This window comes from Rhamphochromis sp. 'chilingali', assembly GCF_963969265.1.
Source record: "Rhamphochromis sp. 'chilingali' genome assembly, chromosome: 14".
Classification (NCBI taxonomy): Eukaryota; Metazoa; Chordata; class Actinopteri; order Cichliformes; family Cichlidae; genus Rhamphochromis; species Rhamphochromis sp. 'chilingali'.
Window position 1 is genome coordinate 629,306 of NC_137941.1, and position 27,945 is coordinate 657,250.

The window sequence follows — 27,945 nt, forward strand, 5'->3', positions numbered from 1 at the left end:
AACACAGCTCACATTAACAGTGCAGTGGATCCTGCTTGTGCCGTGATGTTCAGGACTGCAAACCGAGCAGCATCACTGACTTTCAGCTTGTTGTGTTTGTGGATATATGACTGACTTTAATTATCCACAAAATCATCACATCTCTGTAAGATTAAGGTCGACTATTGAACGGCGTATACTTTAAAGTAAAGGCTTTAAAACCAAGTTAACGCTGAAAGTACAAACATCACTAATGTCACATAACCTTCCCGACATGTGGCCAACAGCAATGTTTAATGTTCTTCGTTATTAAACATTCGCACATGAATAAGTGACATAATCTTCAGTACTTACTTTTGACAGTTCACTCTTCGGCCGCTCCCTTCTGCTGTATTTTGCGGCAAAATTATCCACACCCACCGCCGCGCTATGAATTGTGGGATATATGGGACCACGAAGCATGCACCGGACCACGCTTGATATTTGGGGAAATCGATGGCACATTTGGAGTATGCATTTGAAGTACACTTCGATTGGGACAGCCATCGTCGCGTGGCGGTGACGTAATCGCACTTAAAATGCGTACTTCTAGCGTGCGGTCTCTTAATAGACCCTGTGCACGAGAAAATGCTAACTTCCTGGTTTGAGATGATAAACGAGGGACCGCTGTTTACAGATACTGAGAAATATAAAATTTGAATCCCTTTTCTCTTTTGCTCTGAGGCGCGGGGGGAAAAATATCGACAAGGACACACCCGACCCATCCTTCAAATTCGGGGAAATGAAGGACGCATTTGTAGGCCGCATTTGAAGGAGTCGACGAATTGGGACAGCCTTCGTCGACTCCTTCAAATGCGAACTCCGGAGGATGCAGCCGACGTTTTGGGACACAGCTATAGTCTATTGGGACACAGCATCGACTGTAGAAAACATGGAGGACGCGAAGTCAAAACGTCTCTATCGCCCCCTGGTGTCTGGCTGCAGTATAGGTCATAAACCCCGCCTCCTCCATGTTAGCGGATGGGACTGGGGTCAGACTAAAATAAATTAATTCTCCTCAGATAAATTTTTTCCAAAGATTCTGTCTTTTGTTTTCAATAGTTCTCATCACGCTGATTGATGTTCAAGGGGTCTCCTTTCCCATAAGTTTGATTCTAACTCCTACCGCGGTGATGTTAAATTGGGGTGTAACGCTATCGTAGCTTTGACTGGCAGCTGCAGTCATGGAGAAACTTGCGTATCTCTGTTTGGGAATAGCAGACAGATAGAGCGTAGGCTCTGACAGGAGGGCCAGCGTTTACGCTACGAAAACACGACCGAGTGTTTTAACCTGACAGCCTGAGGTGTTCTTCAGTAAACTGGACTACCCGACAGAAGGACCCGAGGCCCTGCTGCACTGTTTCGGTAAGTTAAATGTGTTTGTAAGCTAATCCGTAACTACCGTCCTAGCTAAAATGAGCACTCGGCTGTCAGGGTTTGTTTAGCTAACCCGTGCAGGTGAATGAATTTACCAAAGAAATTTACTAAAGAAATCAAGAGAAACGCCCCAGGCTACTCAGTCACTAATTACTGTTACTGTACTTTTATTACAAGTATTATACTGTAAAAGCAACAGGCTGCACCCTGCTTCTGTTAGGAGGCCTGGGTCGTTGACCCAGGGTTTTTGAGTTTATTATTTATAATTTCTAGTCTTTGGTTTCTTTGAGTTCTGTCTTATGGTTTATGTCTCTGTCTTCTCTAGTTGCTCTGTCTCCCCTGTCAGCTGTATCCCCTTGTCTAGTTCGCGTCTCTGTGTATCCTTAGTTCCTATATCCCCGTGTCCAGTCAGTGTCTGCCCTGGTCCCACGTCTCTGTTCCCTCTGTTGCAGTGCGTGTGAGTCTGTGTCTTTAGTTCAGTCTGTGTCATGTTTCCTGTTTTATTTTGAAGGTCCTTGTCTGATGTTATGTATCTGGTTTCGCTTCCCCTTGTCTCGTTAGGCCTGATTTGCCCCAGCTGTGTTTCCCTCCTGTTACCCATTCCCTGATTGCTCCCTCTGTGTATTTAAGCCCTGTGTTTCTCTGTGTCTGTGTCGTGATCTACCGTTTACCTAGCTGTGTGTTCTGTCAGTCCGCTGGTGTTAGTTTATTTTGATTTTTCCAGTTATGTTATGTTTGAGTTCAGCATTAAAGCTGTTTCAGTTTACGTTTGTCTCTGGAGTCTGCACCTTGGGTCCTATTCCTGTCTGCACACAGCCGTCACATAACAGCTTCAGCTCCTGTGCAGAGCTGAATATTAAATATGTGCAAACAACAACATGTTTTCAGTCTCTTGCCACATCTGTAAAGAGAGCAACATCTTTTTTAAAAGCATGTACTTCAGTAACTCCTCATTAATCAGGAACTATGGATTAAAGTACTGTAGTGTACTTTAATCCACTGAAAAAATGCAAGAGAAGAACTTCAGATCCTGAGTGTGTGAGGACAGAAGAATCAGCTTTATTTCAATTTTGAGGGATCAATATGGACTCTATTATTAAATGAAAAGAACAAATTAGACTACACTACTGAAAAGTTCTGCTGCTCTTTTTAAAGTTTCCATGTTACCAGGTTGTAGAGGGCTCTGCAGATTTAAACAGTTTTAGATCCATTACACTCAGTCTTATGTTAAAATCTCAAAGGACAGCATTATATTTCTGATATTAACAGTAACTCTGGGCCTCTGTAGAGTGAGCAGCTGATCTCATCGCTGTCTAAAAATGGATAAAAAAACATAAGGAGTCCTGAATCCTTCAATAACACAGACTATTAGAGTAACAGGTGTGTAGCATCGCTAACTAGCTAGCAACTAGCCTCCAACACAGTGCGCATGCTAGCGGCTAATCTAGCAAACGAATTAACAACAGAGTGATTTTAGAACTATAAGATGATAAGCTGTGTGTCTTTTTTATAACAGTGACGTGGTTGTATTTACCTTAATTAAACAAGTCGTCAGTCGCCGGTAAACCAGCAAAAAAACTCGAGCAGCTGGGCTACGTAAAAAGTGTAGGGGGGCGTGTTTGCGGTCACATCCAGCGGGTATGTGGGCAGGCGCGTTACACAGTCGCTCCACCTCAAGTCACTACTGCGCAGACTCTGGCTCCAAATTTGCAAGATGGCAGCCTCCACAAGCGGGATATTTTGTCTTCATTCTTGCACAATGGGAGGAAGCGGGGTCGCGTCGTCCATCTTTTATACAGTCATTGGGACACAGCCTATGTCTCATAAACAATAGGAGGTTCTCCTCAATGATGAGAGGAGGGGCAACAGAGAGGAGGTGAGAACAGTTCAGGTGTTAATAAAGGCGGAGTTCAGAGAGGATAAGGACAGTTACAGGAGAAGGTGTCAGGGACCCTGGGTCTGAGCGACCCAGGACCCTGAGCAGTTATGAAGTATATGTGCTATATGTGATACTGTGCTACTGTTCTGTGTCCACATTTGTATGTAGGCAGGTATGTGTGTGTATGTACAGCTGCTTTCTGTAGCACCTTCAGGCCTGATGGGTGTGGCCCTGCTGGAGGACTGGCCACACCTGAAGTCCCTGCCACACTCCAAGTTAGACTAGACTAGACTAGACTAGTGTCGTGTCTGCCCGCAGGAGTTGTGTTTGACGGCTGCCTCTGTTGTTTCCTTGCAGGAAGAGCGTGGAGCAGAATGCATGGCATGTGCGGTAACACGGGAGCGGAGAGCACGAGCACGGACGTTTGAGTGAGACACGACACAGGAGTCTAGGGAGCTCCGGGGATTTATTATGTACTGGTCATTTACTGCACTGTAAATAAACGCACTGCTTACATTCAGAGCTCCACGCCTGGGTCCTCCTTTTCCTCACATCCCCGCAGTTGGCTATCGGCAACCGTGACAGAAGGTTGGAGTTTAAACTCCAGCAGAACAACATAACAGAGGTGTGGAATGGCACGAAGACCATCCAACAGCAGAGGAGCTGGGGGTGGTGAGGACAGAGCTAACGTGTTGAATGTGTTTTACAACAGACTGGACACTGCAGTGAATGTTGTTCCCCCCACAGCATTACCTGTGGTCAGCCTGCAGTCCACAGCCACCCACTGTCTCCACACTGCATCATAGCCTCCTGTAAAAGTCCTGACACCCCTCCCCCCCCTCTCACTTTCACTCATGACCAGGTTCAGAGACAGATGAGGAGACTCCACAAGTCTGCTGGACCAGACAGTGGGAGTCCCGTGTCCTCGAGGCCTGCTCCCCCAGCTTTGTGGAGTCTTTCATAAACTGTTCATGTTGAGTGTGAGTCTACAGAGGGTCCCATTGCTGTGGAAGACATCATGCCTCGTTCCTGTACCAAAGACGCCACATCCCATTGGCCCCAGGATTACAGACCTGGCATCTTCAGAAGTTTTCTGATGACTCTGCGGTGGTTGGGTGGATCGGTGAGGGTGATGAGTCAGAGTAGCGGGCTGTGGTTAACTCCTTTGTCACGTGGTGCGAGAGAATTATTTACAGCTCAACGTACTTAAGGAGGACCAGGAAACCTGTGACCCCTGTTTCAATCGAGGGGGTCGATGTGGACTATAAATACCTCGGAGTACACAACGATAATAAACTGCACTGGGTTAAAAACACCGCTGCACTCTTTAGATGAAAGAAAAAGGAACAAGAAGTTGATTTTACATGTGAATCAGAAAATCAGAGGGATGCTCTGGTGGGTAAACATTCATTATCACAAACTCTGATGTCAAACTTCCTTTGACAATAACATAACGCCCATTATTCTCTTTTATACAGTCAGCCACGGTGAGGGAGAGGTTCCACCTTAATAATATTACTACAGCCCTGCTGCCTCTGCTGAATGATGGGAAATAAACGTATCCACAAAAAGTGTCCCAACAGTGTAACTGACTTCATCATCATCATCATCATCATCGTTTATTTATATAGCACTTTAAAAACACACAAGGCTGACCAAAGTGCTGAACAACAGAAATATAATAGATGCCATAAGAATAATAAATACAATAAAATAATAAACATAGCGAAAACAATAAAATACAAGTCAGTCAACCACTGAGTCAAAGCCAGTGAATAAAAATGCGTTTTCAATCTGGATTTAAAAACCAGCACTGATGTCGATCGCCTAATGTGAAGAGGAAGATTATTCCAAAGCTCAGGAGCCACGATAGAGAACACTCGGTCTCCTCTCAGTTTCAACCGTGATTTGGGGACTGAGACTTGATGCTGAACTCTAATTAAAAAGTGCTCCTTTCATGCTCCTTTCTGTGTATTGTTTCATACAAAGTTTAAATGATTCCTAAATCAGGGGAGGAGGCCCCGGGGCAGACCCAGGACACGCTGGAAAGATTGTATCTCTCGGCTGGCCTGGGAACACCTTGGTGGTCTCATGGACAAGCTGGAGGAGGTGGCTGGGGAGAAAGTCTGGGTTTCTCTGCTGAGGCTGCTGCCCCCGCGACCCGGCCCTGGGTAAGCGGAAGAAGATGGATGGATGATTCCTAAATCTGTGGATAACCAATCAAACTGTGCTCTCATCACATCATTATGTGAACAAGTCTGAGGATGATGAAGTTCCTCTGATGAAGCACAGACAGCTGATACAAACACTCTGTTTAACCTGTTGCTTCGGTTCTTTGGAGGTTTGTAAAGAACCTGAGAGGAGTTCTCATGTTCAGACACGTCTGTATGACGAACTCCAGGATGATGTCAGAGGGGGTGGCGGCTGAGGAGCAGGACTCCTCCCACACATGCTACAGAGTGCAGCACCGAGACTGACCTGCAGATGGCGCCACACTGACACAAATCAGAAGCCTGAGCTCCACAGCCTGAACCCACAGAGACCCCCACCCACAGCAGCACAGAGCAGTGACCGCCCGGAGGAAGAGGAGGAGTCCCGGTGCTGAATGAGCAGATTATTCAGGTGAAGCTGCTGCAGAGGAACACAAGCTCCTCAGTCTGTTTTGTTTTCCAGGAGTCGCAGAGGAGAACCATCAGAGGAGGAGAACCATCAAAGGAGGAGAACCATCAGAGGAGGAGAACCATCAGAGGAACATCAGAGCTGTGAGTTCACTGCTTCTCCTTCTTCTCTCTGTGGTTCTTCAGACTCAAATGTGACTTTCTCCTGTGTTTTAATCAAACGCACCCAGACTCTGGGGTGGGCGGGGTCAGCGCTGCACCAGGCTCCTGCTGGTTAAACAAACACTGAGCCCAGATCAGTTTATTAGTGTTTAATACTGAGACGTCCATCAGAGATAAAGAGCAGCTGAAGAGCTGCTTCTTCTTCTCTGCTCTTTCTCCTGCTGCACGCGTCACAGACTCAAACAACAGTTTAATGATCAGCCGATTAATCAGAGCGATTAGTTTGAGGTTTGCAAACATGTTTCAGGCCAGATGTTAAACTCTGTGCAGATGTGGCGCTTTGATGTTTTTCTCTTTGATAATTTTAATGTTTTTACTTTGTAAACTAAATCAGTTCAGAGGAGCTGCGTCAGAGTTTGAAACCATCCTCTGAACGATCACCTCGTCCCTCATTCACTTTCATCTTTAGCTTTTCTTCATGTTTGGCACTAAAGTTGACCTCAGTTATTATCTCATCTTATTTTCACTCCTTGTGTTGTTGAGTCTCTGCTTTCTTCTGTCTGTATCATCAGTGTGGTGACCTCTGACCTCTGTGATATCTCTGTGCACAGTGTTTTAAGATGAATCAAAGTGCAGTTAGTGTGGTGGGCTATGATCTCGGAATTTTTACAAAGCGGTCGGTTATGAAGACGATGAGCAGGTGAACGACCCCTCAGCCACAGACTGATGATGAAACCAAGCAGCTCCACATTAATCCTGCAGTAATAATCATTTTACCCTCTGATGTAAGAAATACTTCATCATAGTCACAGACTTTTATACTTTACAGTGCTGTGTTACTGCTGTGGTGTCACTACAGCACTGAGTCCTACAGAATGAAGCCAGCTTGATGCGACTGTAAGGACCGCTCAAACCTTTCAGACCTCATGCTGCAGGTTTTTAATGTTAATGAGTATCAGAGTGTCAATAACAAAAGGTTATCAGATCAGAGTGGAGCCTGCGTCTGTCTGAACCTCGAGCAGAGTTTAAACAAGAACAAAATCAAATCTGAGAGAAAATCCAGTAAAGACGCTGAAGCCTCTTCAGGCAGGGAGCTGCCAGCAGCTCGGGTCAGCAGGTGTTGCTCCTCCACCTGTAGATGTTCCTCAGCACTGGTGGAGGTTTCCTTCACACAATCAAAACTGAACACGACATCTAAAATCATCAGTTAATCCTCACCATCAAACTCGGACGTCTTTTTAAAGCTCCATGAAGGATTTCAGACTCAGTCACTGTGAGACTTCCTGCATTTCAGGGCAGAGTATCTAAATTCCAGGCACAGATCCATGTCTGCATGTTGTTGCGAAGTTGTTTGGATGTCGTTGGGACGTAGTTGGGATGTTGTTGGGATATTGTCAGGACGTTCTTGGGATGTTGATGTATGTCTGGTGTTTGCTTGATGTTTCACGCCTCTGTGTCTCAGTGGAGATGCAGTGCTGATGCTGCTGCACAGTGTGTGATATTACAGGGTGAATGTGGGAAACAGAAGCTCGGCCTGCTGCTGCTTAGTTGTAGAGGATGTTTGTGAAACGGTCGACTGACGTGAAGGAATCTCCTCTGATTAAACAGCCGACCTCAGACCGACCGGAGTTTGCTGGGAAGTTTCAGAGCACCGTGAACTCACCTGCAGCTCTGATTTCACAGCCTGATGCCTGATCTGATCTCTTCTTATCTTCTGCTGCTTCCTGTCTCAGGCTGGCGTCTCATCGTGTCTGAGCCTCACTCATCTCGTTCCTCACATTAAATGCAAACTGACTTTAAATATGACCGATGGTAGCAGCTGTCTTCCTGCAGCAGGTCTGGGATGAGTGCTAACTCTCTGACTTTTCATAAAGGTTTTCACTGAGAGAAGAAGTCTGCGTGATCGCAGTGAGCAGCTGATTCCTGTCTCTGAGTGCAGGCTGGCTGTAAACGCTGCAGCTCACCTGTCTGTTCAAACACACGTTCATCACCACAAATGCTTTCAGGCTACACAGAAACAGCAAAATCAAAGTTTCACATGAACACACACACACGTACAGTGAGAAAAGACTTGAAGCTTATTTACAGACCACTCCGGGAAATGTTTGGATTTGAATCGATGAGGTCATGGTGGGGTGGGCGGGGTCAGACTGTGAAAACATTTCTACTCGGTGGAAATATCTGCTGTTTGGATCATGTTCTCCATATTTAGTGAAATATTTGCAGGCTTTGTGTAAAACAAGCTGCTCACAGGTAGTGAGGGCTGACCTGCTGACAGAATCACAGAGCTGGTATTCAGCTGCAAGGTCTCAGGACTTCCTCCTCACAGCTCTGCTCTGTTGGTAGAGCTGATGTTGCATCAGGTCATGTGACCCAGCAGCCGAGTGCAGCTGTTGAAAGTCAGAGTTTGAACTTTGAACTTTAGAAAGTGAGTTAGCAGCTCCGACTGAGGGGAGGCGTCTGTGTTATTTGGCTGCGTTGGTTCAGCATGACAAACAGGAAACAGTTTTTCTATGGGCTCAAAATGTGGTCATAAATATTTTGTACTTGTAAAAAAGATTTGTGTGTGGACTTAGAAAAAAAAACCCTGCAAGTTACAAGTATGGATTTTTGACCCTATTTTTCTTCCCTTCATCTGATTGGTCAATGTCATGTCAATCACAAATGTAACAATCCAATCAGAGAACAGATGGGTTTGGCTGTCGAGGGGCGCTTTTTTTTTTGAACTGCAGGTCTTTGAAGGGAATAAATGCCCTTTTACATGCCAACCCAGCGGGGGGCGGGCAAGATGGCGGACTGAGCAGTCGCATCCATCTGAACTCCTCACTAAAGTCCCGATGTTTTAATCTTGAAGTTATAAAATCCACTCCTTTGAGCTATATTGACGACGTTTCAGCCCGAACATGAAGAAAACCAACAACACGAAACCTCCGGCAGTGAAAAACCTCCCTTTTACAACCCAGAGAAACAGCGAGCATGATTACCCAGCTCCGATGGAAACGGCTAATTCCAGCAGCAACAAGAGGGACAGACTGTTAACAACCCCTGATAATACTCCTGAGAAACCACATATGGAGAAAAAAGCAAAAGGTACGGCTAGTGATAATGACTCCAACACATCCACTGACACTATACTGAAAGCTATTGAGAGTCTTGGAAAACGTGTTGATGACCGCATGGACGAAGTTAGCAAACAAATTCAACAACATAGCGCCATGCTGGCTTCCATCGCTAAATCAGTGCAGTTTAATTCAGAGGAGCTGCAAGAATGCAAAAAGAAAATAAAACACCTCGAAAAAGAGATGGAATCAATCAAAAAAGATAATGACGATATTAAGGATCGTGTATTGAGCCAGGAAAGATACAAAAGAAGATGGTGTCTTCGTATCAAAGGGAAAAAGGAGAAAACAAATGAAAATATCAGAGAAGAAGTGGTGGAACTTCTAGGAAGGATTGCTCCGGACCTAAAGATGAAGATGGAAGAAGCAGTTGATGTTGTCCACAGAGTGGGAAGAGCGGTGGAGAATAAGCATCGACAAATCATTATTCTGTTTGTGAGACGTGCCGTGAGAGATGACATCTGGAGGCGAACAAAGGCTTCTCCCGTGTGCAAAGAAGAAGGCATCCGCTTTGCTGAAGACCTGACCCCAGAGGACTGGAGATCCAGACAAGCGTTGTGGCCAAAAATCGACCAGGCTCGGAAGGAAGGCAAGGCTGCAGGCTTCAGGGGCCCTTTTGGTTTCATAGAAGGCAAACGTATCAGGGTAGAGACTCCAGGTACGGGCTGACATTGACTACGAAAGGAATATACAGTGGAACATTTCGGATGATGGGACTTTTACCTCAAGATTTTCCTACTCCATCTCCTAAACTTCCTCTTTAAAGCTGTTCATGTGTTCCGTGTTCCAACTAAAAACTAATATTTCTCTTTTTTCCTTTAACACAAGGGGACTTAAAGACTCAATTAAGCGCAAAGCTGTTTTTCTGTTCTGCAAGGGGCAACAGGCAAATTGTTTTTTTCTCCAGGAAACTCATTCTGAGGAATCTGATGTGAAATTTTGGTCACAACAATGGGGAGATAAAATTTATTTTAGTCATGGTACAAACAGGTCGGCTGGGGTTGCTATTTGTTTCAACAGATGTCCTGGAAGGTTTTTGTGCAACATGGCAGACAAAAATGGACATTGGGTTGCCTGTGTGTTAAATACTGATAATACTCTGATTATTTTGGTTAATGTTTATGGATACAACAATGATCAAGAGAATAAGAACCTGCTGCATCAAATTTCTACAGTTATAAAGGAACTTTATACCAAATTCCCTACTGATTATATAGTAGTTGGAGGTGATTTCAATGTGACTCCTGATGAATGGTTGGATAGATGGCCTTCAAAGTTTTCAAGAGAACATAAAAACCCAATATTTGAAAAATTCGCTAATGATACTAAATTAATAGATGTATGGAGAGTGTTAAACGAAGATGTAAAACAATTCACCTGGCACAAACCTAATGGTCAAAGCAGGTCACGTATTGATTATTGGTTGGTATCCAACTCAATTTTACAATATGTTAAGGAAACAGTTATCTCTAACAGTCCCTTAAGTGACCATTGCGCCATTATTCTGAGACTACAAAGCAAAGACCAAAACAACACATTTAAGGATTATTGGAAATTTAATTGTCAGATGCTGAGAAATGGGGAGTATTGTAATTCTATTAAAAAATTAATTTTAGATATCCAGAATGATGAAGCCATCAATACACCGATACTCAAATGGGAATATCTTAAATTTAGAATCAGAAAAACCTCAATTGCATTCGGTAAAAAGTTAAACAGACAAAGAAAAGAAGAGGAATCAAATGTAGTAAAAGAACTTATGAATCTGTATGGCAAATTGAATTGGACTGAGGAAGAAAAAGGAAAAATTAATAATTTACAATCTAAGTTGGACGAAATGTACCTTTATAGAGCCAAGGCTGCTTATTTGCGATCCAAAGCCAAGTGGATAGAAGCGGGTGAAAAGAACACTGCCTATTTTTGCAATCTAGAAAAACGTAGACAAGAATATAACTCAATATGTAACCTAATAATCGACGGAGAGGAATGTACAGACGTAACCTTTATAAGTCTTCATACTCAGAACAAAATGTCACCTCCTTCTTTGACAAAATCAGTAATTGGATTCCAGTAATTGATGATAATTTTAGAGAAATTTGTGATGAAGACCTGACTATAGAAGAATTTGATTTTGCTATTAAGAGCATGGCATCTGATCGTTCACCGGGACCAGATGGTATAACAACTAATTTCTATAAGCACTTTTGGGAAGACCTAAAATTACTATTATTCAGTGCGATAAATGAATGTATAAATCAAAAGGAGCTTATGACAACAATGAAACAGGGAGTTATAAAATTAATTCCAAAACCGGGGAAAGATAAGAAAAAACTAATTAATCTAAGACCTATAACACTTTTAAATACAGACTACAAAGTTTTTACAAAAGTTTTAGCAACAAGACTAAAAACAGGTATTTCTGAAATAATTAGCCCAACACAATCAGGATTTCTCAAAGGACGGTTGATCCAAAATAATATCCGCTTGGTTTTGGACCTCATCGATTACAATTACCTAATTACGGATGATGGTTTTATGTTGTTCTTGGACTTCCATAAAGCATTTGATTCTATTGAACACACTTTTATTATTAAGACATTTAAACATTTTGGGTTTGGTGATGCATTTCTGGATATGATCACTATGTTGTATACTGATATTAATAGTTGTGTTTCTCTTTCAGAAGGCACATGTCCCAGGTTCAGGGTGGAGAGAGGTATCAGGCAGGGCTGCAGCATCTCACCTCTTTTATTCATTGTAGCCACTGAATTACTTGCTATTACTGTCATAAATTCAAACATCAAAGGATTAGACATAAATAATCACAAATTAATAATAAGTCAGCTTGCTGATGATACAACAGTCTTTCTAAAAAATAAAGAACAAATTCCATTGGCCTTAGATACAATAAAGATCTTTTCTGATGCTTCTGGACTACGCCTGAACCTGGACAAATGTGAACTCATGAGTATCCACAATTGTTCTCACTCTTCTTTGTATGATATACCTGTCAAAAATGAAATCAAATATCTTGGAATCTGGATAACTAAATGCATGGCTGATAGTGAAGAAAAGAATATTCAGAATACAATTGACAAATGCAAAAAAACTCTAAACCCTTGGCTACAGAGAGATTTAACGTTGTTCGGCAGGATAATGTTGACCAAGGTTGAATCTTTGTCCAGATGAATCTGTCCAGCTTATTCCCTAGCCATCCCACCAAGAATTATAAAAGACATCAATAAGGTGAATTTTAATTTCATATGGAAAAATAAACATCATTATATCAGTAACAGGGACTTGATAAAAGATTATGAAGAGGTGGGTTTAAAAGCAATCGATTTTGAAATAATGAATGGCATTTTAAAGATTAATTGGCTACGATCTTTCTTGAAAAATGATAATGAGATCTGGTTCTTGATACCATCTCTTATTTTCAACAAAGTTGGGGGGATCCAATTCCTTTTAGTGTGTGATTTTGAAATTTCTAAACTACCCATAAAACTTTCCAAATTTCATCAACAAGTTTTGTTAAATTGGAAATTAATGTTTAAACATAACTTCAGTCCCCACAATGTTCCATTGTGGAATAATAGGGTGATATTGAATCGGGGGAAATCTATGTTTGTGGAAGAATGGATGACAAAACAAATTTGGTCTGTGACACACATAATGGATGAAAATGGAGATATACTTGAATTAAACAGGCTTAATGAGAAATATGACATGAGTTGCTCGTTCGAGCTCTATAAAAAGGTTTCACAGAATGTCCCAACAGTCCTTGTAAATACGATAAAGAACAATTTTTCAAATATACAGACTCCAAATTTGCATAAAGTTAAACTAGATGGTCTTGACTTGGTTAATGGAAAATGCAATAATCAGTTTTTGAGGAGGTATTTGGTTAACACCTTATATCCAGGTAGGACAAAACAGTCACTCGTCTTTAAAGATTATAACAAATCTGAGATCTCGTTGATCAGAACCAAATATTTAACATTTCCAATTCCCCCCAAATTTAAAGAAGTCCATTTTAGAACTACAAAAATATTTACCCCTCCAATGAATTTATGAGAGACAGATTTAAATTTGTGTTAGACAACTGTTATATTTGTAAAACAACTTCGGAAACAACAGAGCACATGTTCTATGGATGTGTGACAATCCAGAATTTATGGAAATCTCTCCATGTCCTAATATTGTCCCAGTATGGATATATTGATTTTTGGTCTTTTCAAAATATTCAAATTGGAGTAATCCTTATGGACAAAAATAGTGAGTTTTTAGTTAACAATCTCATTATTATAACAAAGTATTACATACATAAATGCCGATATGCTAAATCCCCCCCTTCATGGCCTGCTCTTAAAAACGACCTCTCCCTGTTCCGTAAATCTCTTAAGCTAATAAATAAGCCCCAAGCAATCAAATTGCATAGATTTTTAGAAGAGTTTGATTTTTCTTAGCCCCTTATTTAAGTTATGTGTCTTGTTTATGGAACCTCACTTTTAGAGATTTTATGATCCCCCTTGTCTTCTTTATTTCTGTTCCTTGTTTTTCATTCTTTTTTTATTCTTATTTATTTTTGTATTGGTTATTCATCTTTTTATATTATTATTATGTAGATGTGTGAATATGGATGTGTATGTATACATGTGTATATGCAAATATATGTGTATATATATGTGTGTGTATGTATGTTTACTTTCAGTTATTGTCGATTTCATTGTGGTGTATAGGAGATGTGATTCTGTTCTGATTGTTTTAATATATCGCTTGTCTCTTTGAGATTGTCATTGTTATTGTTCTAAATAAAGTTCATTAAAAAAAAAAAAAAACTGTAGGTAACCGCTTTTACAAAGTGATTAAAACGAGCGCTTACGAAACCTTAAAAAAAAAACAAAAAAACATGCCAACCCAGCGTTTTCCTTCATCACCACGAAGGAAAACAGTCTGTGGTTGTCCGAGTTTGGTGATTTTTATGTCACAGGTCTACGTGTTTAATACAGGGACTTCCACAGCCTTTTCAACAGCGCTGCGGACCGCGGGGTGAGGGGGGGCAGTGTTTTGGAAATGACAGTCTTCATTACAAAGCTTTCTTCGTTATGAATTAGCATACATGTTTTTATTGAACATTTGAAGAACCAGCAAAAAAACCAAACTCTTGTAGAGGACATAAAGTCAGAGATAGAAAAGACAAGGAGCAGGTGCATCTAGTACAGGTAGAGCTGCTGGAAAAACCCACAGAGCCCAGCAGCCAGCGTAACAAATTCTGGATCCTTTGCTTTTAGTTAGCAGTTAGCATTAGCAGCGTATCCTGCATCCGATGTGAAAGGACTTTTATGCTGCGCACTGTGACTCACAGTAATGGTCCTGGGTCAGCCCTGACTTTGTGTTAAACTAATCCTAAAGTAATAATGTTATTTCTAACCACTGATATACCACAACTTTATCCTTTCAACAGCTACTGAAAGTTAGGGGACCTAGCTGCTATCGGATATTTATATAGCGATCCTCCAGCTTCAAACGGTATCACCCTTCAAGGACCTGCAGTTCAAAAAAGCGCCCCTCTGACAGCCTAACCCATCTGTTCTCTGATTGGATTGTTACATGTGTGATTGACATGACATTGACCAATCAGATGAAGGGTAGAAAAATAGGGTCAAAAATCCGTACTTGTAACTTGCAGGGTTTTTTTTTTCTAAGTCCACACACAAATCTTTTTTACGCACACACAAATTCTTTTTACACATACAAATCTTTTTTACGCACACACAAATCTTTTTTACACATACAAATCTTTTTTACAAGTACAAAATATTTATGACCACATTTTGAGCCCATATTTTTCCTCCTGATAATGAACTCTGCTAATGACAAGCGCAGATGGGCGAGTGAGCTCCACTCAGTCTTTCTCTCTCTCTGCCACTCAGGGTGGAGCTGAGCTGCTGACTGCAAACATTCATGTGTCGCTGCTCTGTTATCTCTGTGTTATTGATCTTCTTGATCTTCTGTCAGCTTCTCTTTGTTTTCCTGCTGTTTGTGTCGCTCCACCGACGTGACACCATCTGTGAGAAAAGCTTCACTCAGGCTCTCTGTGACCTTCAGAGCTCTCGCAGGCCTTCCTGTTTGAATGCTGTCTTCTTCTGTATCTTTGTTGGCAGTGTTGGTCAAGTTACTTGAAAAAAGTAATTAGTAACTAATTACTGATTACTTCCCCCAAAAAGTAATCCTGTTACTCTACTGATTACTTATTTTCAAAAGTAATTAATTACTTAGTTACTTAGTTACTTTTTAAAAACACGATGTACAACCTGAAGAGGTGATAAAGTGATAGATCTTTCAGCCCAATTCTACTTTTTCTGCATAATCCATCATACAAAATGTAATCAAATGGAAAAGTCTCTTTTTAAAACTTGTTTTATTAGTTTTAATCTTTAAAATGTAAAAATTTAATTATCTGCAACATTCTCTGACTGGAAGAAATTTGTTTAACATTTAAACCTATTTTCTGCACATTCCAGCACATAAAATAAAATATTTTTGTGTTTACACTCAGTCTTTCAAATAGATGCAAGTAAAACACAGCAGAAAATAAATAAAGTCAAAGACTCAGCGGTCCTGTTGCTCTATTTTCACCTGTAAAGCAGGACTGCGGTAGGCGGAGGTTTACCCTGGTGCAGGTGTGCCGCGGTCAGTGGAAGAATCCGCGAGTTTCTCTGTGAGTTTCCCATTACGTCGTAGCTACTCGGTGCTTGTTGGAAGTTTAGGGGTTTTTTCGCTGTAAAAAGAAGTTTTCTTCCCACGCACAGCGGACACTAATGTTTTTGTCACTTTTTATGGAATCAAACTCAAAGTAAGGTCAGTACTTCCACGCTTTAAACGCTGCACGCTCATACTCTATGGGCTCAAAATGTGGTCATAAATATTTTGTACTTGTAAAAAAGATTTGTATGTGTAAAAAAGATTTGTGTGTGGACTTAGAAAAAAACCCCTGCAAGTTACAAGTATGGATTTTTGACCCTATTTTTCTTCCCTTCATCTGATTGGTCAATGTCATGTCAATCACAAATGTAACAATCCAATCAGAGAACAGATGGGTTTGGCTGTCGAGGGGCGCTTTTTTTGAACTGCAGGTCTTTGAAGGGAATAAATGCCCTTTTACATGCCAACCCAGCGTTTTCCTTCATCACCACGAAGGAAAACAGTCTGTGGTTGTCCGAGTTTGGTGATTTTTGTGTCACAGGACTAAGTGTTTAATACAGGGACTTCCACAGCCTTTTCAACAGCGCTGCGGACCGCGGGGTGGGGGCGGGCAGTGTTTTGGAAATGACAGTCTTCATCACAAAGCTTTCTTCGTTATGAATTAGCATACATGAAGAACCAGCAAAAAAACCAAACTCTTGTAGAGGACATAAAGTCAGAGATAGAAAAGACAAGGAGCAGGTGCATCTAGTACAGGTAGAGCTGCTGCAAAAACCCACAGAGCCCAGCAGCCAGCGTAACAAATTCTGGATCCTTGGCTTTTAGTTAGCAGTTAGCATTAGCAGCGTATCCTGCATCCGATGTGAAAGGACTTTTATGCTGCGCACTGTGACTCACAGTAATGGTCCTGGGTCAGCCCTGACTTTGTGTTAAACTAATCCTAAAGTAATAATGTTATTTCTAACCACTGATATACCACAACTTTATCCTTTCAACAGCTACTGAAAGTTAGGGGACCTAGCTGCTATCGGATATTTATATAGCGATCCTCCAGCTTCAAACGGTATCACCCTTCAAGGACCTGCAGTTCAAAAAAGCGCCCCTCTGACAGCCTAACCCATCTGTTCTCTGATTGGATTGTTACATGTGTGATTGACATGACATTGACCAATCAGATGAAGGGTAGAAAAATAGGGTCAAAAATCCGTACTTGTAACTTGCAGGGTTTTTTTTCTAAGTCCACACACAAATCTTTTTTACACATACAAATCTTTTTTACAAGTACAAAATATTTATGACCACATTTTGAGCCCATACGCACTCGCTTACGTCACTGTCATGAGACATTCTCGCAAAAAAATCACGGTTTTAGTAACACAGTAACGCAGTGTTCCTACGGGAAAGTAACGGTAATCTAATTACCGTTTTTGCAATAGTAATCCCTTACTTTACTCGTTACTTGAAAAAAGTAATCAGATTACAGTAACGCGTTACTGCCCATCTCTGGTTGTTGGTGCTCTGCAGCATTTCCAGCACGTTCTCCTCTGCAGGTTTCGGTACATTTAATCAGTTCATGGGACTGTGGCGGCTCATTGGACATCTTTAACCTTCATCATCATCAACTCAAACATCTTCACACAGCAGTCTCGCTGATCTTTCATCTTCACGTTCTTGTTCCTGATCGATGTATCCAGAAACTGCAGCATCTAACCTGTGTTCACTCCTTGAGAGAATGAGCACCGACGTGCTGTCAGAAGCTTAGCATGAACTTTGAACCTGTTCTCAGAGTTTTTCATTCAGGCTGAGCTGCAGCTCGTGTTCGGTCAGATGGAGGTTTGTGTCTGAGCTCTGAGCTGGAGAGAAAAACACACGATCAGGACGAGACAGGAAACAAAAGCTGACATGTTGATAAAACTGTTATTTCAAACAGAGTTGGGTGTGTTTCGTAACTATTAGACCTTATAAGGCAGCAGCAGAGAGAGGGTCAGAGCTGCAGACTGCTGCTGTTTGCTCTGAAAACACACAAAACATCCAGCAGACACACAGCGACCAGCCGGCAAACACTGAGCTAATGTCCAGCCAAAAGCCGAAAATATCACCAACATACAACGACTGTGAAGCCAGCAGTGAGCACGCTCTGAGCTGACGTCACAGCAGTAACCATCCGACAGCCCCTCTTGCAAGTGAAGGCCCACCGGAGCCCACTGGAGGGCAGGCATGTATACTGCTCTGTCCTCACCCAGGACCAGTTTGCCGTGGGAGACCAGTAGCTCCTGGGTTCATGCTGGTGTAGTAACCACCACCATGATGAGGTGATTCACAGGTATGTGTGTCAGGAACCACCGCACTCATCTGATGCTGAACAACTACAGATGCTACTGATACTCACAGCCGTGTCGGGTGTTACAGGTCATCAGAACAAGGACTGAGCTGCAGATGAAAATACGGTTTCCTCAGAGTCACATGATCAGCTGATCACATGATGCCTCTGAGGTGTGCACATGCTCAGAGCATGTTTGTGATGTCACTCTCTGATGGTTGTTTCCTCTGATAGGAGAATGACTGACGTGCGGTTGGCTTCAGTTTCCACCGTCTCCAAGGTTACAAGCCTGTCACAAGGATGCGGTTCCCACGGCAACGAGCCTCCAGCTTTCGTCCTTCCTCCCCGTAATGCCCGGGTCACGCTGGGGGCAGAAGCTCGACTGGAGGGCAAGGTGAGACTCTGATTGGTTCTTTTTACCTCTAAACCTGAAACAGTGAACAGCGTTTACACCTCTGAGGTGGTTTAAGGTGGACTCGACACCGTGAAGATAACTAAGATGTGAGATATTTCCACCTGTCAGGTCTGAGAATGAGACGTTCCGGCACTCTGAACTCTGGATGAAGCCGACCTTCAGTCTCTGGAGGTTCATCAGAGCCGATGTCAGCAGCAGCTGAGCTCTTCAGACATGCAGCCTTTCTTATCAGACGGAGGTTTCAGCCCACTTTAAACTCTGGCTTTGTATAAATAGTTGTGTTCCTGTGACCTGAGCGAGCGGTGCCAGCGTGCATCAGTGTAATCACCACAGTTTGACCAAATATAAACATGGAGGCTAGAAATGAGGCTCTGTGTATGAGGAAAGCCTCAGGAGACGCTGACGCCCTCACAGACTCACAACAGACTGACGATCAAAGTCAGACTGGCTCATTTTAAACGACTCACTTTAATGCAGAAAATTAATTGTTAAAACTTCTTGATGATTTATACGTGTTAATATTTATCATTTCCTCTTTTCTGAGCACTTTGCAACCTGTATGCCTTCCTCTTATTTTTGTATATATATTCCTCTTCATTTATTTCTGCACAGTCAAAGGAGCTTGCAAAGAAAAGCGTCTGGACTTCTTTAAGTTACTTGAAGACGTTTCACCTCTCATCCGAGAAGCTTCTTCAGTTCTAAGGTCAAATGGTGGAGAGTCCCAGATTTAAACCCAGTGGGAGTTTCCCCCCACAGAGGGACAAAAGGACCCCCTGATGATCCTCTAATCGCCTGAGCCAAGGTGTGAAACTGGGTGTGGGTCCCAATCAGCCAGAGTTTCGGGTGTGTTCATTGTGAAACCTGGCCCCACCTTATCATGCGAATTCCTGAGGTCAGATGGCCCAGGATGTGAGTGGGCATTAAGGCGTCTGGGAGGGATCTCAAAACTGGATTATAGGTGGCAGAGAGTTGGTGTCGTAGAACTGAAGAAGCTTCTCGGATGAGAGGTGAAACATCTTCAAGCAACTTTTCTTTGCAAGCTTCTTAGACTATGATGACCTGGATGACTGAGAACCTTCACAGACTTGTTCCTGCACAGTTGGTGTGGAGCACCTACAATTCTGTTGCACATGTACAATAACAATAAAGGGCTATTCTATTCTATTCTATTCTATTCTACTCTTCAACATAACACTGAAGCAGGACTTGAGGACAGACACTCGGTGTGGGAGGAATGACACGATTTGTGTCTGGATCTTTTTCCAGAATAAAGTGCTTCACAGATCTGAGAGACCATAAAAACAGAGCTCACAGCAGCAGATCATAAAAGCAGGACTGAGACAGAACAAACATCCCAACTTTAAAGAACACGTTTAAGGCGGTTCGCTGCCAGCCACAGAAATAAGAGCGAGGAAGATCAGGCTGAACCTTCATCACAGGTCAGGAGACTGTGTTTGTATCTGAGAGTCTGAAAGGCTGGAAGGATGTGAGAGCGGACGGATTAACATTTCTTCAGTCTTGTGACCGGCTGCATCCTGATGTGAAGCCTCCCAACAATCCCAGCACACCAAAGGTTCTGTTTCTGCTTTATTTGCTCTCTGAAGTCATTTTCTGTGTTTGGCCCGACTTTAATCAGCGGCTCTTACGCTGCTCTGGTTTCCCCCGTGGTTTTACACCAGTTTAACCACTTAAAGACCCAATCGCAGCCAAACTGGACAAGTTTCATCTGAAGGCAGCGCTCTTCATTTCTGCCTCAGCTCCTCTGGCTGTCTGCTGACTGCATGTGAAGAATCCCAGGACACCTGAATGCACCACAAATCCCCAAACATGATGGATGGATCTGCAAAGCCTGATGGCAGCTGAAAGTCCTCAAACACATCTGTCCACCACATGCTGCACACACACAAACACTCACAGAGACACACACACACACTCACAGACACTCACAGAGACACACACACACAGACAGACACACACACAAACACACACACAGACAGACACACACACACACTCACAGACACACACACACAGACACACACACGCTTGCTTTCCTAGTTCTGTGAGGTCCTTAGTCCTCTTCGAGTCCTGCAGATTCGGTCTGCTTGTCTGCTTCTGTCGCGCTGACCTCAAACCAAACACACACTGTATATAAAAGATGGACACAGCCTCCGTTATGCCGGATGAGTCAGCTGGACGAGTCTGTGTGAAATCAGCTGATTGCTTTTCTCCATTGTCTGAATCGTTCAGGTGCGCGGCCATCCTGAGCCACAGGTCACATGGTACAGAGAGGGAAGGGCCATGATTGGTGGAGAGCACTACATCGTGGAACGGGGTGGGCGGGGCAGCTTCAGCCTTTTGGTGAGAGGGGTCACGGAGGAAGACCTGGGCAGTTACACCTGTCAGGCAACCAATCAGGCGGGGAGCCGTCAGGTTACCGTGGAGATCCTTCTGGAAGGTAAGAGCGTGAGCAGCTCTGACAGGAAACAGTCACTGTGAGGAAAACGTGTTCGTATGGTTTTCCTCTGTGGACATGTGACACCCACACTCGTTATGCCCTCATTTTATTTCTGCTTGCTGCCTTGTTGGTTCAAATAAAAACACTCATAACGTTTTTTAAAGGTTTAACGAAAGCTCGATCTGATGCTCTGATGTTTTTCCACCTGCAGAGAATTCTGGGAAGAAATACGTCGTGCCGCCGTCCATGAAAGCAGGGTGAGCCGTGCAAACAGCTGTGAGCGCGACGTCTCAGAGGACACTCCTTTCACACAGCTCTGAGTTTGGCTGAACGTTTTCCTCCCAAACAAAAAACACTGCTCACAAAAATGAAAGGAACACTTTGAAAACTCATCAGGCTCGATGGGAAAACCTGGTGCTGGACTTCAGCACTGATATGGACCGGGTCGTGTGTCAGGAGTCACATCGATTCATTTAATTAAAAATGATCAACGTGCAGAGGCTGAATTCAAACATCCCAAAGAGTTTAAATTAAAATTTCATTCGAATCAGTGAAAACGTCTGCCTGTGGGGGGCTGTGTGTCCCTCCATGAATAAGCCTCCCACACATTCAGGCATCATCCTGGAGGAGTTGAGCTACCTAAGCAGCCTCTGCAGGGTCCAGTCCTCACCTCATGCTACCAGCATGGAGACCAGCCGAATGCAAAACTAGTGAAAAACAGTCAGAAGAGAAGAGGAAGGAAACATGTGAGTGTCCTCCACCCGTGAAAGCATTCCTGCTCTGGGGGCTGTGTCCTTGTTGTTAGTTTCATTAACACCAAAGCAGCTGAACCTGATTAACACCTCCTCTGATACTGAACCAATCAGATCAGTATCCCAAAGTTCACTGACTTGATGTCAAACTCAGATTAAAAAGTGCTCCTTTCATTTTTTCAGCAGTGTGTAAACACCAGCATCCAAACACCAGGTGGCGCTGCTGCACAGGGTTGCACTCCATGCTTATAAAGAAGTAACTGCTAAGTGCTGATCCCAGAACTCCATCTCTCACGATTCCAGGTGTCGCTCTGCAGCTCCTGCTGTGGAGAACAGGCCGAGCATTTGGAGTGAGAGTCCCCCAAAGTTCATCAACAAACCGAGCCGAGTGTTTGCCGAGCCGGGACAGAGCGCCAAGTTCTCCGCCAAAACCACAGGACGCCCACAGCCCAGGGTCACCTGGCACAAGGTACGAGGAGCTTCAGATCAGAGCTGCAGAGGAACAGCTGAGAAGCTGTGGGATCTCAGTCTCACTCGCAGCGGCGGCTGGAGGACAGATTCTTTGTCCGCTTTTACTGATTAACTCAGTATTTACTGTTTGTCTCTCAGGGGGAGGCGGAGCTTCAGTCTGGTGGGCGGGTCAGCATGTACGAGCGCTCAGGCCTTCACTTCCTGGAGATAAAGGATGTGATTGTCCAGGATGCAGGAAGTTACAAGTGTTTGATCAGCAACGGTTCCGGAACAGCGACTGCCTGCGCCGAGCTTACCGTCCAGGGTGAGGCAGCCAATCAGAGTCGTTCAGCTGCTGCACGCGCTCATTTGTCATTATTTAAAACTGCAAACCAAACGCTGCAGTTCCTCTGCTGTCCAGCAGAGGCAGCAGTGAGTCAGCCCCACGTTAAAACATGTTTACAGCCTGATGTTGAGCAGCTGGTGGCGGTGAGGCGCTCTGAGCGTGTGACTGTGTGGATGCTGATGATGTGGACGTTCTCTCTCTCACGTGTCCTCCCCTCTCTTCTCCAGGTGCTCCTGACGACTCGTCCAGGTGAGTGCTGTCATGTCTGGATGTGTTAACAGTAAGAATCCCTCAGAGCTGTTTCCTGTCTGAAGCTCTGGTGGACGGACAGCAGCGTCCCTCTCAGAGCTTCGTCAGCTCCTGGGAAACGTGGCTCCTCTTTCCTTTGCTGCTGCGAAAGTTTTCCAGCTGAGTTTGAGATCTTTTGGCTTCACGAGCTGGAAACTTGTTCTGGAAAACTGCTTGAGTGTTCACAGCAGCAGGTTAGAGGCAGCTGAAGGAAGCAGAGGAGATTCCTCATCAATCTGAACTCCTGTGGGGACGCTAACCGGCAGGTTTCACCTTTCAGAACCTGCTGCAAATAATCCGTCTGAGGTTTCTTACTGTCTGACCGAAAAGAGACGTCATAAAAATAAATCCACCAGTAAATCAAATATTTCCAGACTGCAAAGAATTAAAAACATGCTGTCACACGGGGACAGTCACCGCGGTAACGAGGACGGCATGTTCAGAATCATCCACTCTGGTTCCTCCCGCAGGACTGGCCGGCCCACTGACGACCCACAGACCAGAACCAGGAGCCAGAAGGAGGGCAGAGCTGCTCCCAGCTCCCAGCCCGAGGAGCAAGAGCCCAGACAGGCCGCCTCCTGGAGGAGCGAACCACCTACACAGCTCCCTCTGCTGGCTGAGAGGAGAACTGCACCTGATCAGGTTATTTTACTACTAATAATAATAATGTTTCTGAAACTCATGCCATCTAAAGCAGAATAAATGAAAGAGAATGACATGAAGTGAAAGAGCTCCTGCTCCCCTGCAGGTCCGGTCCATCGACGCTCCTGATCCAGATCTGACCTGCTCGGTCCAGCAGTCAGGACCCGGCTCAGATAGCAGGTCAGAACTTGGATCAATCCACTTTTATTTAAATGTGAAGTCACGTCCACTTTCAGGTGTGTTCAGGATCACCTGTGTGTTTCAGGCCGGTGAGGACGTCCAAGGCGGGTTCCAACCTGCGGTTCGAGGCCGTCCCCCTGGACCAGGAGGCCACAGAGGGAGCTCAGGTCACGTTCACCTGCCAAGGTGAGAAACGCCTCAGACTGTGAAGGTGGAATCACTGACACGAGGCAGCTCTGAGCAGATGGTTAATGATGATTTAAATAAAGGTTTCATTTCAGGTCTCAGCTCCTCCACAGCTTTACTGTGACTTTAAGATCCTGTGAGTGTGAGCCGCCTCTCCTCTTCCTCACAGTGTCCTCCTCTGCTGCCGGCGCCGTGGTCACCTGGCTGAAGGACGGGGGGCCCGTGAGGACGGGATCAGGTCTGTGGCAGAGACGAGACGGCACCCGTCTCACCCTCTCCACGGTGAGAGTGAGACGGGTGGACCAGGGCGTGTACAAGTGTCAGCTGACCAACGCTGACGGGCTGACGGTGGACTCTGCAGCGTGGACGCTCCTCGTGCACAGTGAGTTCCTCCTCACATAGACTAAAGGACCTGAAATGAAACCTTTATTTAAACCATCTCCTCAGAGCTGCTTCATGATGGATGGGTGGGTGGATGAATGGATGGGTGGGTGGATGAATGGATGGGGGGTGGCCATCTACTGTTTGGAAGGTTAGTGGTTCGATCCCTGGCTCCCTTCTTGGGCAAGATAATAACCCCAAATTGCTCTCAGATGCATCCATCAGAGAATGAATGCATGAATGTTAGTAAGGAAGCACAACAATCTTAGAAGACATGCGTGTATGGGTGAGTGTGACTGGGTGAATGTGGCGTGTTGTATAGACCGCTTTGAGTACTGTGGGAGAGCAGAAAGGTGCTGTGTAAGAGTCGTTCCATGACCCTGTGTGGATTCATAGATGTTGTAACGCAGGGCAGAGGAACAGCTTCACTCTGAGGCTCAGAGTGTGATGACAGAGTCCTCCAGCAGAGGGCAGCACTGACTCTCACACAGAAACACAATCGTGGTCCAACAGGAAACTGAGGACATACTCCACCCTGACCTTTGACCTGACCTTCTGATCAGAGAGAGAAAAACAAACACACACAGGACAGAAATGTTTGTGTGGGAGAGTCTGAGACGTTTGGAGTGAAGCAGGAAGAAGTGCACTCTGAACTCACAGGAAGTGTTTCATCAGCTCACCTGAAACATGTGGACACCGTGAACGCTGCCACCTGCTCACCTTCATGACAGGAACAGGCTGCAGTGAGCAAACACCAGTTTATGGTCCATCATAACTGTAGCAATGACATAAAGTCTGAAAATAGAGTCTGGGTTTCAAATCTATCTTTAAAACAGAGTCGTCGTCACAGAGCACCCACACCCGCAGCATTCACACCACAGTGTAGTGGGCTCCTCCATCCTTACTGGAATCCTGCAAACACACAGCGGTCGTCTTCAAGAGGGATGAAACCACCTGCAGAGCTGCTACTGGGGAAAGTGTTCAGCTGTTAAACCCACGAGCGGCTTTAGTGTTATTATCTCTGCAGACCTGCAAACACCTCCACCTCCTCCATCCACTCATACAGATCACCTACAGTCACCGTGACTCATTCACCAGCATGAAGCAGATTAACTGATTATCAGAGTGTGTGTGGTGAGGTTACTCACACCGTCTCGTTACCTGCTCTGTTCCTGTCGTTTCGATTGGTCAGAATCATGAAGCTGATGTAACCACGTGGATCAGCTGGAGTCACAGCTCAGGTTTTTCAGCGCCGTGTCGTTGAACCGCTGAGCAGAGGCAGCAGAGAGCCGAGAGCCATATAAAGACAAAACACGCAGCAGCAACACACACACACACACACACACACACACACACACACACACACACACACACACACACACACACAGAGTAAGACTGAAGCTGACCCAAGAAGGGCATGCAGAGGGAGTCCACAGCTTCATCAGGCGGTGGGGACTCCTCTCAGCTCTGCAGCTGATCCCAGGTCTGCCTCGGCTGGACAGCAGCTACAGAGTGATGCTGACTCAGAAACTCTTTGTTCTGGTTTGCTGCTCTTTAGTTTGCGGCCCAGGTTTGTAAGAACATGGTTTCATAAATAAGTGCTGAGTAAACACTGCAGTGAAATATGAAACACTTTGGTAAATAGCGTGCTTCTGTCACTCTCCCATCCCGACTGTCACTTCCTCCTCTTCCTGTCGTCTGTTTTTCCTGATCTTCTGCTCTCGCGTTCACACTCGGCCCTCTTTAAACTGCTCTGTGGACATGAAGATGGATGAAATGAAAGGTCGGCCGCTATCAGCAGATTTAAAATGTTTTAAAACAGATTACCACCTGTGAGGAAGTTTGCAGCCTGAGCCTCTAAGCTCAGGAGCCTCAGTTCATCTGATTCAGTGCTCAGCCACATAACAAGTTTGTTCATGATGAGACTGTTTTTCTTTATACATTTTGTTCCACGTGATGGTAATTGATTTATTTCACTGATATTATTGCAAACAACGGGAACGTGGAGCAAATCTTATAAAACTCCTGCCTCTGATAAATGTTTGCAGACCAGAAGGAGATCTGCTGAGCTTAGTCACAGTTTTCAGTGTCTTACCTTGTTCAGTCACCATGGTAACTGATACTGAACATCTCACCTGGTCCGGAGCAGGCGAGGCTCACAGTTTCCAGCACAGTGTGTCTTTAAAGTGGTCACCAGTGTAGAAACATGAACAGTCAGAGCTCTGTTGAGCCAACCATCCCTTTAACGTTAACTAGTAATGACTTCATGAACTTGAATTTTTATCATTAGAGAAAAAATTACCAGTAATCATCCCACAGATGTAACATTATCTACAGCTACTCTTAGTACCACTGATGTTAAGTTAGACTCTTTTTCTCCAATTGATCTTTCTGAGTTAACTTCAATAATTACTTCCTCCAAACCATCAACGTGTCTTTTAGACCCCATTCCTACAAAACTGCTCAAAGAAGTCCTGCCATTAATTAATGCTTCGATCTTAAATATGATCAACCTATCTCTAATGATCGGCTATGTACCACAGGCCTTCAAGCTGGCTGTAGTTAAACCTTTACTCAAAAAGCATCTCTAGACCCAGCAGTCTTAGCTAATTATAGGCCAATCTCCAACCTTCCTTTATATCAAACATCCTTGAAAGAGTAGTTGTCAAACAGCTAACAGATCATCTGCAGAGGTTTATTTGAAGAGTTTCAGTCAGGTTTCAGAGCTCATCACAGCACAGAAACAGCTTTAGTGAAGGTTACAAATGAAATCTTAGAAATATGGTATCTAACCAGATTCTTCCTCTGGATGGCATTACCTTGGCCTCCAGTAACACTGTGAGGAACCTTGGAGTCATTTTTGACCAGGACATGTCCTTCAACACACATATTAAACAAATATGTAAGACTGCTTTCTTCCATTTGTGCAACATCTCTAAAGTTAGAAATATCCTGTCTCAGAGTGACGCTGAAAAACTAGTTCATGCATTTATTACTTCCAGGCTGGACGACTGTAATTCATTATTATCAGAAAGTCTAACTTTCTGATTTCAGACTGTTTAGCTGATCAGATGTGATGAAATAATAGAAACCAGAACGCTGCTGGTATCACAGCTCCTGTGGATGAATGTAGCTCACAGACCTCAGTCTGGGTCCTGCAGATGCAGCTCTGTGAATGTGAACATTATTTGGTAATGTTTATTTTTCATCACTCACAATATTTTATATCTTCCTCCCACCTCGACTACTCACATAAATTTTATCATTAATCTAAGACCCGCATGATAAAATATAACCACCGCTGTCGTAACACGAGCTCTGTGAAGTTACTGAGCTTAAAGCAGAAATCAAAGAAGCTGCTGCTGGAAGAGTTACTGCCCTGATGGTTTCTGGACTTTATTTGAATGTAATTTGCTGAATAGTGCAGAATTTCATTTTATTAGAGGGATGAGTGAGAGCAGCATCAGTCAGCCAATCACTGATCAGCGTGTTGGAGAGGAACCTTCATCGCAGCTTTATAAGGACAATCAGGCATGCAGCAGGAAATCCCCCACTCAGCACACACACACACACACACACACACACACACACACACACACACACACACACACACACACAGTGAAATACCAGCGGGTTCCCACAGACAGCAGAT

At 44.0% G+C, this 27,945-nt stretch overlaps 1 protein-coding gene across 3 annotated transcripts in view; it reads left to right on the top strand.

Annotated features, from left to right (window-relative positions):
- The first annotated feature begins 4,786 nt into the window (after window positions 1–4,786).
- Window positions 4,787–27,945, top strand: part of mylka (myosin, light chain kinase a) — a 53,336-nt gene continuing 30,177 nt past the window's right edge. The window contains exons 1-11 of one of the 3 annotated variants that reach the window (XM_080902950.1): window positions 4,787–6,036; window positions 18,433–18,592; window positions 20,861–21,068; window positions 21,280–21,325; window positions 22,124–22,289; window positions 22,430–22,595; window positions 22,844–22,865; window positions 23,375–23,546; window positions 23,653–23,726; window positions 23,812–23,912; window positions 24,082–24,294. In XM_080902950.1, coding sequence (XP_080759076.1) covers window positions 18,437–18,592; window positions 20,861–21,068; window positions 21,280–21,325; window positions 22,124–22,289; window positions 22,430–22,595; window positions 22,844–22,865; window positions 23,375–23,546; window positions 23,653–23,726; window positions 23,812–23,912; window positions 24,082–24,294 — 1,324 coding nt within the window. In that variant the 5' untranslated portion in view covers window positions 4,787–6,036; window positions 18,433–18,436. Of the gene's footprint in view, window positions 6,037–18,432; window positions 18,593–20,860; window positions 21,069–21,279; window positions 21,326–21,663; window positions 21,815–22,123; window positions 22,290–22,429; window positions 22,596–22,843; window positions 22,866–23,374; window positions 23,547–23,652; window positions 23,727–23,811; window positions 23,913–24,081; window positions 24,295–27,945 lie in introns of those variants that run through there. The other 2 variants (XM_080902949.1, XM_080902951.1) reach the window with 2 other exon arrangements.